Raw genomic sequence first — 16,254 nt, 5'->3', positions numbered from 1 at the left:
AATTTCATGCTCCAAACCAATGTATAGTTGCCTGCAATGACTACTCATCTGTGTCAGATAATTCTTCACATTGAAACCTGAGTCCTTGTCATCTATTCATTTTCAGAGCAATAAAGAGCAGAGCCAACTGAGGTTGAGGAATTTACAGAAGTATAGCACTGTATCATTTGATTCTGCTCTAGCAAGCACCAGCTCAGATGCAAGCACTATATTCATAGATGAATGGGGAGGATAGCAGCATCTGTACTGGGGAATCACTAAGCTCTGGTGCATTGGATCATGAGCAAATGAATAGTCCAAAAAGCTAAATGAAGACCAGAATTTGCAGTGGGCATTCAAAGAGTACTTCCACATATTCCCTGTTAATAGCTCTGAGCTACTTGCCAAAGAGCTTGTACATAATTCCACATAAAAGATTCCAGCTTTAGCTTGTGCCAGTTATGAGATTTTGCAGTTGTCCATGGAGCAATTGGTCAGTTCAATGATTAGAACTGGAGCCCCTGGTGAAAACTCTGCTAGCCCATCATTAGTGTTGCGGCTGCAGTTTGTAGTATTTCCACAATTTCAGAATCAGAATCAGGTTTATTATCACCAGCATGTGACATGAAATTTGTTAACATAGCAGCAGCAGTTCAATGCAATACATAATATAGAAGAAAAAAAATAATAAAATAGTAATAAATAACTACATCAAACAATTATAGTATACATATATTGAATAGATTGAATATCGTGCAAAAACAGAAATAATATATATTAAAAAAGTGAAGTAGTGTTCAAGGGTTCAATGTCCATTTAGGAATCAGATAACAGAGGGGAAGAAGCTGTTCCCGAATCGCTGAGCATGTGCCTTCAGGCTTCTGTACCTCCTACCTGATGGTAACAGTGAGAAAAGAGCATGTCCTGGGTGCTGGAGGTCCTTAATAATGGACGCTGCCTTTCTGAGACAGGGCTCCCTGAAGATGTCCTGGGTACTTTGTAGGCTAGTACCCAAGATGGAGCTGACTAGATTTACAACCTTCTGCAGCTTCTTTCGGTCTTGTGCAGTAGCCTCCACCTCCACCCCCCATCCATACCGGACAGTGATGCAGCCTGTCAGAATGCTCTCCACAGTACATCTACAGAAGTTTTTGAGTGTACTTGTTGACATACCAAATCCCTTCAAACTCCTCATGAGGTATAGTCACTGTCTTGCCTTCTTTATAGCTGCATCGATATGTTTGGACCTGGTTAGATCCTCAGAGATCTTGACACCCAGGAACTTGAAACTGCTCATTCTCTCCACTTCTGATCCCTCTATGAGGATTGGTATGTGTTCCTTCATCTTACCCTTCCTGAAATCCACAACCAGCTCTTTAGTCTTACTGACGTTGAGTGCAAGGTTGTTGTTGCTGTGACACCACTCCACTAGTTGGCATATGTCGCTCTTGTACGTCCTCTTGTCTCCATCTGAGATTCTACCAACAATGGTTGTATCATTAGCAAATTTATAGATGGTATTGAGCTATGCCTAGCCACACAGTCATGGGTATAGAGAGTAGAGCAGTGGGCTAAGCACACACCCCTGAGGGCACCAGTGTTGATTGTCAGCGAGGAGGAGATGTTATCACCAATCCACACAGATTGTGGTCTTCTGGTTTGGAAGTCGAGTATCCTATTGCAGAGGGAGGTACAGAGGCCCAGATTCTGCAACTTCTCAATCAGGATTGTGGGAATGATGGTATTAAATGCTGAGCTATAGACGATAAACAGCATCCTGACATAGGTGTTTGTGTTGTCCAGGTGGTCTAAAGCCGTGTGAAGAGCCTTTGAGATCGCATCTGCCATTGACTTATTGTGGCAATAGGCAAATTACAATGGGTCCAGCTCCTTGCTGAGGCAGGAGTTCAGTCTAGTCATGACCAACCTCTCAAAGCATTTCATCACTGTAGACGTGAGTGCTACCGGGCAATGGTCATTAAGCCAGCTCACATTATTCTTCTTAGGCACTGGTATAATTGTTGCCTTTTTGAAGCAAGTGGGAACTTCCGCCCGTAGCAGTGAGAGGTTGAAAATGTCCTTGAATACTCCCGCTAGTTGGTTGGCACAGGTTTTCAGAGCCTTACCATGTACTCCATCGGGACCTTCCGCCTTGCCAAGGGTACACCCCCTTTAAAGACAGCCTAACATCGGCCTCTGGACAGAGATCACAGGGTCATCAGGTGCAGCAGGGATCTTCACAGCTGTAGTTGTGTTCTCCCTTTCAGAGCAGGCGGAGAAGGTGTTGAGTGCATCTGGTAGTGAAGCATTGCTGCCATTCAGACTATTGGGTTTCACTTTGTAGGATGTAATGTCTTGCAAACCTTGCCAGAGTTGTCGTACATCCGATGTCGCCTCCAACTTCGTTTGAAATTGTCTCTTCGCCCTTAAATTGGCCCTCTGCAAATCAAACCTGGTTTTCTGGTACAGGCCTGGGTTGCCAGACTTGAATGCCACAGATCTAGCCTTCAGCAGACGACGTACCTCCTGGTTCATCCACAGCTTTTGGTTTGGAAGTGTACAGTAAATCTTTGTAGGCACACACTCATCCATACAGGTTTTAATGAAGTCAGTAACAACTGCAGCATACTCAAACCAGATTCAAAAATGAATCCCTGAATACAGTCCAGTCCACCAATTCAAAGCAGTCCTGTAGTCGCTCCTGTGCTTCCCTTGTCCATACCTTCTTGGTCCTCACTACTGGTGCTGCAGTCTTCAGTCTCTGCCTATACTCAGGGAGTAGAAGTACAGCCAGGTGATCAGACTTCCCGAAGTGAGGGTGTGGAATAGCACAGTAGACATTCTTGATGGTGGTGTAACAATGGTCCAGTGTGTTGTTTCCTCTGGTATTGCAAGTGATCTGTTGATGGTAGTTGCTTAGTGATTTTTATCACACTGGCCTGGTTAAAGTTCCCCCAAAACGATGGTGAAGACATTAGGGTGCGCTGTTTCATGCCTCTGTGAGTGATTTTTAGAGCACCACTGCTCTAAATTTCTCCCCTCTATGAGTGATTTTTGGAGCACCACTGCTTTGCTTCTGTGGAGATGCAAGGCAAAGTGAGAAGCTGTGAGTAACCTCAGGTTCAATGCCTTTCTCTGTTCCCTTGCACCCTTACTGTTTTATTCGCCCCACATGTTATCCCGGTGGCCCTGGCTGATGCTGAGACACAGCAATCTACAAATGGCCCTGAAGGCCTAGCACTGTAAGGCTGCCTACTGCAGCCTCAGAATTGCACCTATTGGATGATTAATAACTTTCAATTCCCAAAAGCTCCGACGAAAATTGACACATCTAAAATAGGTCAACATGTGTGGAGGCCCAGTGCAAGGAGACTATGAAGCATGATTTAAATTTAAGATAATATGTCCTGGAAGTGGGTTTGCTGATCTTTTATCTCAACTACACTTTCCTGTGCTAACCCCTTATTCCTTGATTCTCTTAACATCTAAAATATTGACCTCTCTCTTGGATACACTCAACAACTGAGCCTTTACTGCTCTCTTACGTAGTGACTCGCAAAGATTCCTCTGGGTGAAGATGTTTATTGTCATCTTGACCCTGAATGGTTCCTGCTTATTGCAAGAGTGATCCTTAATTCTAGTTCAGTTCTAGGTACCTGAATGTGCGATGGTATCCTGGCACGTTAGTCCAATATAACTGGGTGGATACCTGTGCTTGAATTCACAATCTTTACTGTATTTTCATGGGATAGATGAATAATACACAGAGGATGAACATTTATTTGATCATCTGACCTGTGCTAATTAAGTTATAGAGTAGTATTTGAAAAGTAAATCATAGTTACAGCTGAAATATTTTAATGTATTTTTTTTTACTTAATAATCATGTAATCTTACCTTCTTAATCAACTTCATTTTCAGTGACTTAAGTGGAACCAAGCTCTCGGTTCAAATGATGTACCCAGCTTTTATGGCAGTTCCAAACATTGTACAACTGTGAGTGTTTTTCCATTCTCTGCAAGGGTACATAATTTACATTACTTTGCCATTATTTGATTACCACCCTATGATATTTCATTACTTTTATAGTGATTTGCCAGATGGAGTGAGGTGCTGCCTTTGCTACGTTGCCCGAACTGTTGAAATTCTCTTCAAGACTGTGAAGTTAGATTGCCCAAATCGATGTGCTAATGACACCTCATGTGGTAGGTTGTGTCTACCTATACACAGAAAATGCAATTGTATTCATAAACAGGTGGAGTCTGTGTTAGGGAGTATTTGGGTCAAGATGGCACCAAGCCATGGTATCTGTTGAGGCCATGGCTTAGACTTAATTGTTTTTTAGGTTCATAGTATGGTTTTAGGAGACAGTGCTGGGAGTTAGGGATCAGGTTAGGGTTTAGGAACAAGGATGAATGTGAGGTAGAGGTCAGGGGCAAGAGACAGTGGTTGGAGTCCTTGTTGGAGTGCTCTGTGGTTGAAGACCAGGAATCCCCAGAAGTCAGGTAGTTAGGCACGGAGGACAAAGACTAGTGATCCCTGTGGTCAACAGGCCCCAAGGAAGAGGCTGGTGACCCTCAAAGGTCAGTAAGTCCTGGGGTCACAGGTCCATGCGAGTCCAGAAGTCGAGGATCAGAGTTCAAAGTCTCATGATCAGCAATGTGGGGTTGATACTGGAGGTCAAAGACCAAAATCGGCAAGTCTGGAAGTCAAGACCTGATGGTCAAAGCCCCCTGCGTCGGCATGTCCAGAAGTCAGAGGCCCGATGTCTGCAAGTCCGGGCCAGGGAGTGGGGGTGGAGGCCCAATGTTTGTGTCTGAGAGTCCGGCCCCAAGGACTGCCCAGGGTTGAGGGGTTGGGGGGGGCGGGGGAAGCCTGTCCTGGCACTGGAGGCCTGTCTTCTCTATGTGGGTGGGTTGGTGGGTGGAGAATCAGTTTGTCTCAGCATCTGCAGAATTCCTCGTGTTTGTCTCACTGTTGCTGTTTTTTGTTTTGTTGTTGCTTGTGTTGTTCTGCTGAGCATTTTGGCCATGCTATGTTGATGCAGAATGTGTGGCAACACTTGCGAGCTGCCCCCAGCATATCCTTAGGTTGTGTTGGTTGTTAACACAAATGATGCATTTCACTGTGTGTTTGATCAGGTATGTGTGATCAGTAAGTGGATCTGAATCTGAATATGCAAGCACCATTTGAATCATACTGCATTTATACTATCAACTGGACACCATGGTAGCTTGGTAGTTAACGCAATGCTATTACAGTTCTGGGCACTTTAGAGCTTAGAGTTCAATTCCAGTGTCCTCTGTATATCCTCCGTGTGGAATGCATGAGTTTTCCCCAGGCGCTCTGATTTCCTGCCAAAGTCCAAAGACTTACCGGGTAGCTTAATTGGCCATTGAAAATTGTTCTGTGATTAGGTTAGGATTGCTGGGGTGGTGTGGCTCAAAGGGCTGGAAGGGCCTACTCCTACTGTATCGCTAACATTAAAAAATGAAAATAAAGAAATAACTGAACAATTGTTATGTGATTTATATCTAAGGAAGCCTTGATAATCCAACATCCTTGGGACTTTGATGCCAGATTATCCGGACTCTTAGATGTAACTCTTTTGAATTCTCCAATAGACCTCAAGTTCGTTGTTCTTTTTAAGATGATATACAATCGTCTTAATACATTTCCCAATGAATCTGTTAATTTTAAAGCAAGTTTGGGAAACTGGGCCCTGGATTTTTCAAAGGGAGTGCAGGAAACAAGGCTGCAGTGAATTAAAGGAGGAAAGCAGCTACTGCTGAGCCAGATACCAATGAAGTTGGCCTTCATGAGTCAGGGGACTGAGTTCAGGTGTCGCGAGGTAGTTCTACAGCTCTATAAAACTCTGGTTACACCACACTTGGAATATTGTGTTTAGTTCTGGTTACATCATTATAGGAAGAATGTGGAAACTTTAGAGAAGATGCAGCGTGATTTACCAGGATGCTGCCTGGGTTAGAGAGCATGACTTGTGAGGAAAGGTGAGCAAGTTAACGTTTTCTCTTTGGAGTGAAGGAGAATAAGCGGCAACTTGACAGAGGTGTATAAGATAATAAGAGGCATAGATACAATGGACACCCAGTACCTTTTCCAAGGGTGACAAAAGCTAATACAAGAGGACAAGGTGATTGGACAGGAGTATAGAGCGGATGTTAGAGGTACTGTAGTTTTTTACACAGAGTGGTGGATGCATGGAACATGCTGCCAGGGGGTGTGGTAGAGGTAGATATATTAGGGACATTTTAAAAACTCTTAGGCATATGAATGAAAGAAAAATGGAGGGTTATGTTGAAGGGAAGGGTTAGATTGATCTTGGAGTAGGTTAAAAGTTCGGGGCAACATTGTGAGCTGAAGAGCCTGTACTCTGCTGTAATCTTCTATGTTCAAACCAGTGGGATTTGTGAACAATGGAAAAGCAAATTAATGGAGTTTTACTGTACTTTTAAAATAAAATTCTCCAACTATCTGAAATTGATAGTGAAGTTGTTTCCTGCTAATTTTCAGTTGACAAAGAACCCCGTTGCTCTTCATGCAAAATTCTGGCTTGTTATTTGTATCCAGAAAAATATGAGTTTCAGCAAAAATTATTATTTATAGAGGTGGTTCTTAAAAACAAAAAAATGTTTAAATTGCACGAAGCAAGCAATCAATATATTGCTCTTTTCATTAATCAAAAGGTTCAATTACCTTCCTATCACAAACAAGAGAAAAACCTGCAGATGCTGGAAATCCAAGCAACACACACAAAATGCTGGAGCAACTCAGCAGGCCAGGTAGCATCTGTGCAGAAAAGTACAGTCAACAATTCGGGCCGAGACTCTTCAGTAGGAAGGGTCCTGATGAAGGGTCTCAGCCCGAAACGTCGACTGCACTTTTTTCCATAGATGCTCCCTGACCTGCTGAGTTCCTCCAGCATTTCGTGTGTGTCACTGTTAACTTCCTATTATGTTTTCACATTATATGTGACATTTATTCACAATTCATCAACTTATATCCTTTAACTGTTTTCCTGTATATTAGCATATTGTCACCCATATTTATTTCTGTCGCAGATTTAGTTTAGGGATGACTTACTGCCTTTTGACACTTTCTATTCTTTACAATAGGGTAATAATAATATTTTCTTCCTATTCTTTCACCTAACCTAAAAATGCCTTAGACATCACTCTCGTGTGGCCTTCAATGTACCCTCTAAGGTGTGCACATGTACGCAAGCACACATCTTTTACTACTAGCGAGAAAGGAAATATAAACTGCTCACAAAAGGTTATCACCCTCTACCTCATTGATATGTTAAGTATATTTCATGATCGTACCCAATCACATTTCCTTTTCTGTTTTCTGATGCAGACAGTGTTGATAATGTGGAGTTTGCAATGATTTGGTGATTTTAGAACTGGCTTATTTACAGTGTCTATAAAAAGTATTCACCCCGCCCCCTTGGAAATTTGCATGTCTTAAGATTTACAACATTGAATCACAGTGGATTTAATTTGGCTTTTTTTGACACAGATCAACAGAAAAAGACTCTTTCTTGTCAAAGGGAAGACAGATCTCTACAAAGTGATCTAAATTAATTATAAATATAAAACACAAAATAATTGATTGCATAAGTATTCACCCCCCTGTAATATGACACACCAAATCATCACTGGTACAGCCAATTGGTTTTAGAATTCATGTGACTAGTTAAATGGAGATCTGTTTTTCGGAAACCTGTGTGCAGTCAAGGTGTTTCAATTGATTGTAGTAAAAATACACCTGTACCTGGAAGATCCAACTGCTGATGAGTCAGTATCCAGGCAAAAACTACACCATGAAGACCAAAGAACACTCCAGGCAACTCTGCGAAAGAAGGGGACTAGTGAGGCCTATGACAACTCTAGAGGAGTTACAGGGTTCAGTGCCTGAGATGGGAGAGACTGCATGTACACCTGTTACCTGGGTGCTTCACCAGTTGCAGCTTTATAGGAGAGAGGCTAAGAGAAAGCCACTATTGAAAAATAACTCACATGAAATCTCAGCTAGTGTTTGCCAGAAGGCATGTGATAAAAGACTCTGAAGTCAGCTGGAAGAAGGTTATATAGTCTGACGAAACCAAAATTGAGCTTTTTGGCCATCAGACTATGTTAAGTGTAAGCCAAACACTGCACATCATTAAAAACACACCATCCCTACTGTGAAGCATGGTGGTGGCTGCATCATGCTATGGGGATGCTTCACTGCAGCAGGCACTGGAAGGCTTGTGAAGGTAGTGGGTAAAATGAATGCAGCAAAATACAGGGAAATCCGAGAGGAAAGTCCTGATGCAGTCTACAAAAGAACTGTGACTTGGGAGAAGTTTTTTTTTCCAGCAAGGCAGAGACCTCAAGCATAAAGCCAAAGCTAATAGGAATGGCTTAAAAAGCAACTAAGTTAATGTCCTGGAGTGGCCAAGTCAGAGTCCGGACCTCAATCCAATTGAGAATTTGTTTCTAGACTTGAAAAGAGCTGTTCAGTCACAATCCCCATGAAATCTGACAGAGCTTGAGCAGTTTTGTAAAGAAAAATGGGGAAAAATAGCAGGGTCTCCCACACCATCACTTCCAAGGAGGGGCGAATACTTTTTATAGTCACTGTCTACTGTTTTTATTGAAGAAATTATTGATTCACTATGTCAAATTCCAAAGAAGCAAAGGGTGTGAAGCACAAAAGAACTGCTCGTTCATTTAAAATGGAATGGCTTAATGAAACAGTAGAAACTGCTACACTGAAAGCTCGAGGTCAGGAACATGCAGCTACAAGAAATATTTTATGTACAATACAGAAACTGGTGTTACCTGTGTGTATTGTCACGATGCAAAAGTTGCTGGAGAATTTGCAAGTGGAAAGAAGTGCAGTGATATTTGGAAACTTGACTATTTAAAGCATAATTTAGCAAGCCAATCACATACAGACAGTGTTCAAAATCTCCGGTGAGAAGATCCTTCATTGCCCACTACAGGCCTGCTCTGTGTGTCTTGTGAGAGTGCAGATGAACAAGAGCGAAAATGATCAAACCCGGAGGAGATCAAAGTTCTTATTGACAGCGTTTTGCTAGTTGTTAAAATGAATACCTCTATATATAAAATTCAGTGCATACATGTTGTCACTGGGCAAAAAATTGCACAGCACGAGATTTTTCTGCACACTGGTCATTATAAATTAGAGGCAACATTGTTGGCCTTCCAATGGAATACTTGTATATCCTTTATTAAAGGTGGAATTAGTACTACTTCTGAGCCACAATGTTGTCAAGTTTTGGGGAGAACAACTCCCTAATGATTTAAAACTTGTAAAAGGGTGCTTTATTAAATATTACTAATGTTCCCCACACTATACTTGAAAGAGCTGGAGATATAGAAATTGATGGCTATGTGCACTTACATTTGTGGCTTCAACATGTGACGTTTATTTATTTAGAGATACAGCACAGAACAGGACCTTCCAGCTCTTGAGCAGCACCACCCAACAATCCCAGATTTAATCCTAACCCAATCACAGGACAATTTACAATGACCACTTAACCTACCAATCAGTATGTCTTTAGACCTTGGGAGATAACAGGAGAACATGGAGAAAACTAATGCATTCCATGTGGTGGACATACAGACTCCTTACAGATGACGTTGAAATTGAACTCTGAACCCCGACGCCCCGAACTGTAATAGTGTCCCGCTAACCACTATGCTACCATGACCCCTGTGACAAGCTTTGCTGTTACTGAAGTGGGCTTGGGAGCACTACTCTTGGAAATTTTTTGTGGCTCTGATCTACAGTAGGCTCTCTTCCTCAATGGTTCCTTTCATACTCCCTATTCTGAAAACCAAGGAGGATTGCTGCCCAACCCACATAGTTGGGAGCAAGTGATTGACTGAGCTCACTACATTTCCGTACTTGAGGTTCTGAAAAGATTAAAAAGTACTCTGCTGCAGTTTCATTTCATGCTGTGTGGCGCATCGGGCAGCATTTTTTTTTTGTTTCCGTAGCATTTGTCTTTTTTTTTACGAGGCTGAGTTGCTAGCTCAACACTCAACCCAATACGGATGGAAAGCGTGCAAGGAGCTGGCTGGATTTGAACCCAGGCCAATGGCCTTGGAGTCCGGTCCTGAGACCACTACACACCAGCCAGCTAAAGAGCACTTTGCTATAACCTAATTCTTTACAAGTTAATCATCATTAAACTTATAGATAATTATTTTTTTATTTAAATAGCAGTACAGGTTTCTTCCTGTTATAATGTCTTTGAACAAATGATGTTGGTTGCAAGTCATACAAGTAAGTTCTGTGTTTTGCTGTGGTAAGAGAAGTATTTTGAGTAGCATGAGAGAAAAGGCTAAGGCTGCACATGGTTCAAGCAAAGTAGAGAGTAGGAGGAGTGTAAATTAGGCTAAAACTACCTTTCAGTTTTGTTTCTGGTACTATGTATTCCTCATTTACAATGTGTTTCTGTATTGTTATTAATATCAGTATTTTAATACTCATGAAGAGGATGCAAACACGAGGAATTCTGCAGATGCTGGAAATTCAAGCAACACACATCAAAGTTGCTGGTGAACGCAGCAGGCCAGGCAGCATCTCTAGGAAGAGGTACAGTCGACGTTTCAGGCCGAGACCCTTCGTCAGGACTAACGGAGATGAAGGGTCTCGGCCTGAAACGTCGACTGTACCTCTTCCTAGAGATGCTGCCTGGCCTGCTGTGTTCACCAGCAACTTTGATGTGTGTCTCACGAAGAGGATGTTGGCTTTACAGGCTGAACTAGCATTTAATTGCCCATCTCTAGCTGGCCTTAAGAAGGTGGTGGTGAACTGCCTTCTTGACCAACAAAAAATGTCAGTGAATAAATTACAATAACACATATGAAACTGGATCAAATTTTATATATATAAAAAAATTTAAATGAATGCATATCAATCAGGTCACATAACTTAGGGTCAAATGCATAGAAAAGGCCATCTGAAAGTGTTTTCATGTCATTTGTTAGTAAAACTTGGTTGGCATAGCAAGCAATTAAAAAGCTAAGTTGCCTGTTAGAAGTTGTTGCAAGGGAATGGAAGGAACATTGCAATTATATAGGATTTTATGGAGATTGCACTGAGTGGCAAGGCAACTGCCAACGAGACATCAACAGTCTCAACTTTAACACTTCTTTCTCCAATTCCAACCTCACTTCCTCTGAACGCACTGCTCTCCACTCTCTCCGCACTAATCTTCACCTCACCATTAAACCCGCAAGGGGGTGCTGTAGAAGTCTGGCGGACTGACCTCTACTTTGCTGAGGCCAGACGACAACTGTCAGGCACCTCCTCTTACTTACCCCTCGAACAGGACCCCACTAAGGAGCACCAGGCCATTGTCTCCCACACCCTCATTGACTGTATTAACTCTGGTGATCTCCCATCCACTGCTACCAACCTCATAGTTCCCATACTCTGCACCTCCCATTTCTGCCTCCTAACCAAGATCCACACACCTGCCTGTACATATAGATCCATTGTTTCTGTTTGTTCCTGCCCCACCGAACTTATATCTGCATACCTCAACTCTGCTTTCTCCCCCCCAGTTCAGTTCCTTCCTACCTAAATCCGTGACACTTCACATGCTCTTGATCTTTTCAATGACTTCAAGTTCCCTGGCTCTAAATCATCTTATTTTTGCTGTGGATATACAGACTCTATATGCTTCTATCCCCCACCAGGAGGGCGTCTCTGCTTTTTTCTGGACAACAGACCCAACCAGTTCCCCTCCACCACCACTCTCCTCCATCTAACGGTGCTGTCCCCTCACACTCAATAATTTCTCCTTTGGCTCTTTCCACTTACTTCAAACTGAGGTGTAGCCATGGGCTACATGGAATAGTCCATGTTTCAAGTCTACACCGGCATCACTACATACCAACTCATCCTACGCTACACCGACAACTACATTGGGGCTGTTTCCTGCACCCATGACGAGCTCGTTGATTTAATCAATTTTGCCTCCAACTTCCACGCTTCCCTTAAATTTACTTGGTCTATTTCAATTGTGCCCTTTCTTGATCTTTCTGTCTCCATAAACCCACGGATTCTCATTGCTATCTGGACTATACCTCGTCTCACCCTAACTTGTAAGAATGCCATCCCCTTCTCCTAGTTCCTCCGTCTCTCCCGCATCTGCTCTCAGGAGGAGGCTTTTCATTCCAAAACTAATGAGATGTCTTCTTTCTTCAAAGAAAGGGACTTCCCTTCCTCCACCATCAACGCTGCTCTCACCCACATCTCTTCCATTTTGCGTACATCTGCCCTCACCCCATCCTCCCGCTGCCACACCAGTGATAGGGTTCCTCTTGTCCTCACCTACCACCCAACTAGCCTCTGCGTCCAGCACATAATTCTACATGACTTCTGCCATCTCTTAACAGGATCCCACCATTAAGCACATCTTTCCTGTCCCTCCACTTTCTGCTTTCCTCAGGAATCGCTCCCTACACAACTCCCTTGTCCACTCATCCCTCCCCATTGATCTCCCTCCTGGCACTTATCCTTGCAAACGGAACAAGTGCTACACCTGCCCCTACACCTTCTACTTCACTACCATTCAGGGCCCCAAACAGTCCTTCCAGGTGAGATGACACTTCACCTGCAAGTCTGTTTGGGTCATCTACTGTATCTGGTACTCCCAGTAAATCAGTGAGACCCGACATAGATTGGGAGACCGTTTTTTTGAGAATCTTCGCTCCACCTGCCCCTAAAAACAGGATTTCCTGGTGGCCTCTCATTTCAATCCTACTTCCCATTCTCATTCCGACATGTCAGTCCATGGCTTTCTCTACTGTCAGGATGAGGCCACACTCAGGTTGGAGGAGCAATACCATAATTTCTGTCTGAGTAGCCTCCAGGCTGATGGCAGGAACATTGATTTCTCAAGCCTTACCTGCTCATCACCTCCCTCTGGTGCTCCTCCCTTTCTTCCATGATCTTCTACTATCAAATTCCCCCTACTCCAGCCCTTTATCTCTTTCACCAATCAACTTTCCAGCTCTTTACTTCACCCCCTCCCCCTCTCATGGTTTCACCTATCACCTGCCACCTTGTACTTCTTCCTGCCTCCTCCCACCTTCTTAGTCTGACTTCTCCCCCCTCCTTTCAGTCTTGAAGAAGGGTCTTAGCTTGAAACGTCAACTGTTTACTCTTTTCCATAGACGCTTCCTGACCTGCTGAGTTTCTCCATCAATTTGTGTGTATTGCTTTGGATTTCCAGCATCTGCAGATTTTCTCATGTTTGTCACACTGAGTGTATTGTGTAGTTATTTCTTCTTGCCTTAGTACACTGATTTCTGTAGTTGTCATCCAAGGTGAAAGTGTAGAATTAGTATTTTCCCTAGTGTCTGGAGTGTGGGCATGTGGCCAAGTGGTTAAGGCGTTGGACTAGCTACCTGAAGGTCGTGAGTTCGAGCCTCAGCCGAGGGAACGTGTTATGTCCTTGAGCAAGGCACTTAATCACACATCGCTCTGCGACGACACCGGTGCCAAGCTGTATGGGTCCTAATGCCCTTCCCTTGGACAACATCGGTGTTGTGGAGAGCAGAGACTTGCAGCACGGGCAACTGCTGGTCTTCCATACAACCTTGCCCAGGCCTGTGCCCTGGAGAGTGAAGACTTTCCAGGCGCAGATCCATGCAAGACTAACGGATGCCTTATTTTTAGTGTCTGGAAGAAAGAATGAAAGGCAAAGTATGAAATTCACTGAAGGTTTGACATATTAGATACTGAAAAGCTGTTTGCCCTACTAGAAGATTTAAGAAGTAGGTTCTGTTGTTTTAAAACAAAGGGACAAACCATTTAAGACTAGAATAAAGAGAAATTTGTTTTTCCAGAGTTCAGAAAATTTAAACAGCACTACTCCAAAAGATTCTGTATACACAGTTGTTGCGAGAATTCAAGATCAGTAGATTTTGGGTTGCAAAATGAATGAAAAGATATGTGAAAGGGGAAAATAATTGTAAATAAAGTGAGTACAATGGAGCGACATTTTTAAAATAGAACAGAAAATAATGAGAATTGTTGTTCATTCAGAATTCAATTTTATTTGTATTTCAGATGCAAGTGAAACTATTCTGATGATTAATGGGACTGTGCTAAGATCTCAGATATCCTTAAAGAACCCAGTAGTATTGGAATCATTCCTAAATCAAAACACTGATACCAGTGCAAATTTGCCCCATACAAATTCATTCGCAAGATCTTCCAAATTAGGTTTGCTTCATCAAATTGAAGAAAATGAAAAGAACATGTATGTTGGAAATCATTTAGATCCACACCAGGCTGTTACAAAAGCAAAGAGTGTGCCTCATTCAAGTAGAATTAGACAAAGACCGTCCTTCGAAAGTGATGTAAGACTTAGCCCACAATATAGCAGAGCAGATGATCTTCAATTGAACATTGGTGGAAGAAAACGTAGAAGTCATATTCCTCTGGGTAATATTGCTTCTGAAAAAAATCCATTACATCAGTTATGCTTTGCTCTAAGTGATTCTTATAACCATGCTCTTCCTGTGGAAACAGGTTCTAAATTTAATACCCAGGATAAAGATTTTAATTTCAAAAAACACAAAGTGATAAAAAGAGTTAAAAAGGAACTTGCATCAGAACAGCAAGCAAATAACAGTAAGGAAGTGAAATCAAGTACAGTTGTAATAATTCCAGAAACAACTACAGAACAACCCGAAATCATATATGAATTCGAATCAGTTTACCCAGATGTTGTGGAACTGGATACTTCAACCCCTGCAGAGCCAGAAGCAAAAGCCACGGTGACTGTTTCACAAGAGAATATTATTGTATATGAATTAACCAATTCTCCTAAAGTAATAAAATTACAGCCTGAAGAAATCTTTGAAGTGCGAAGTAATGCTTCCAAAAGCTCTGAAAAAGCTGAACAAAAATCTCTTCTAAGGCAAGCACCCATTCCACAACGTTTCAGTAGGACTCTTCAACAGATTGAGCTAGTTCATCCTGGTGACAATGAAATTGTAAATATTTCAACTGAATCTTGGCACAAGCCTCTAGGTGAGTTCCTGGATAATGCTGTGCAGAAAAATGTTGATATAAGTTTCAGTCCAACTCCTTTAATAGAGACCACCAAAAAACTCTCTCAAGTTGAAATTGTCAATCTATTCAAAGAAGCATATAGGAAATACAAAGAGGGTAATTACACCCAACAGCAAAATGAAGACACCAGTTCTGAACAACAGACAACCACCTACCCATACATAGACATACATGAAAGTAATAAAGATTTATTTCCCCCAGTGCACCCCAAGAAAACAATCAAGGAATCAGTTAAGACTTCTTCATCAAACAATTCTAAAATCAAAACAGTTGTTGATGATATGTTTGAGGCTAAATTTAATGAAGCAGTACAAGCTGTAGAACCCAACAAGGATATACAAAGTTTTTTTGCTCATCTAATAAGAATAATTAATATAGATTGTTTGAAACCTGAATTAGAAGCTGCTTGTACAAACCTTCTTACCAAAATAGGACAGCTAATGAAGGAGTATGAAGGAATAAAGTATTTACCTGAACAAGGGAATTGGAATGTTTCTGTTTTGCGTCCAGATGAAGATGGAGGAGGAGATGGCAAAAAAATAGAGGTATTCCCTCCACCTATATCGCGACCAGAACAAAAGCAGAAACAGCACAAAGGACGTGATGGAACAAAAATAAACTATGTACCAAACTATTCTGAAGTACATACAGAACAACCAAAGGTAATTTAATATTATTTCAAAATTCTCTAGGATTTATCAGTGAGCATTTATATACTTAATACTTTGATCTGATCTCTATATTTTTACTATGCAGTTGTAGCTTTAATGTTTAATTCCAATTTCATTTCTTCTTGCTGTTTCCTTTGAAATTATTATTTTTATGTAAGGTTTTACCTCCATTTCAAGTAACTACTGTATTTTACTTAACTTCAGTAGCCTTTATAAGCAAATCCCATATTCTTGTGAATATTTATGAAATAAATGTTTTACTACCCATCTATTATTAACCAAATTTTTGAATATGCTGCATACTGTACTTCTTGACCACTAACTTCATTATCTGTTGTCATAAGTTTTAATTATTTTATGTCAACATTTCTACCGGAAACCAACTATATCAGTATTTCGTAATGGAACTTTTACTGTTGGTTCTTAATAGTCATTATGTCACTTGAGCAGGGGTTCTCAACCTTTT

At 41.7% G+C, this 16,254-nt stretch overlaps 1 protein-coding gene across 1 annotated transcript in view; it reads left to right on the top strand.

Moving 5' to 3' along the window:
• The window catches only part of LOC140191423 (leucine-rich repeat-containing protein 37A-like), a 40,561-nt gene extending 24,602 nt beyond the window's left edge, over window positions 1-15,959 (top strand). Inside the window, exons 7-9 of the mRNA XM_072248837.1 lie at window positions 3,901-3,975; window positions 4,069-4,184; window positions 14,107-15,959. Coding sequence (XP_072104938.1) covers window positions 3,901-3,975; window positions 4,069-4,184; window positions 14,107-15,788 — 1,873 coding nt within the window. The 3' untranslated portion in view covers window positions 15,789-15,959. The remainder of the gene's footprint in view (window positions 1-3,900; window positions 3,976-4,068; window positions 4,185-14,106) is intronic.
• The last annotated feature ends 295 nt before the right edge of the window (window positions 15,960-16,254 follow it).

The sequence above is a fragment of the Mobula birostris genome, chromosome X, assembly GCF_030028105.1.
Source record: "Mobula birostris isolate sMobBir1 chromosome X, sMobBir1.hap1, whole genome shotgun sequence".
NCBI lineage: Eukaryota > Metazoa > Chordata > Chondrichthyes > Myliobatiformes > Myliobatidae > Mobula > Mobula birostris.
Note: the sequence above shows the minus strand (reverse complement) of the source record. Positions and strands in the feature narration are given on the sequence as shown.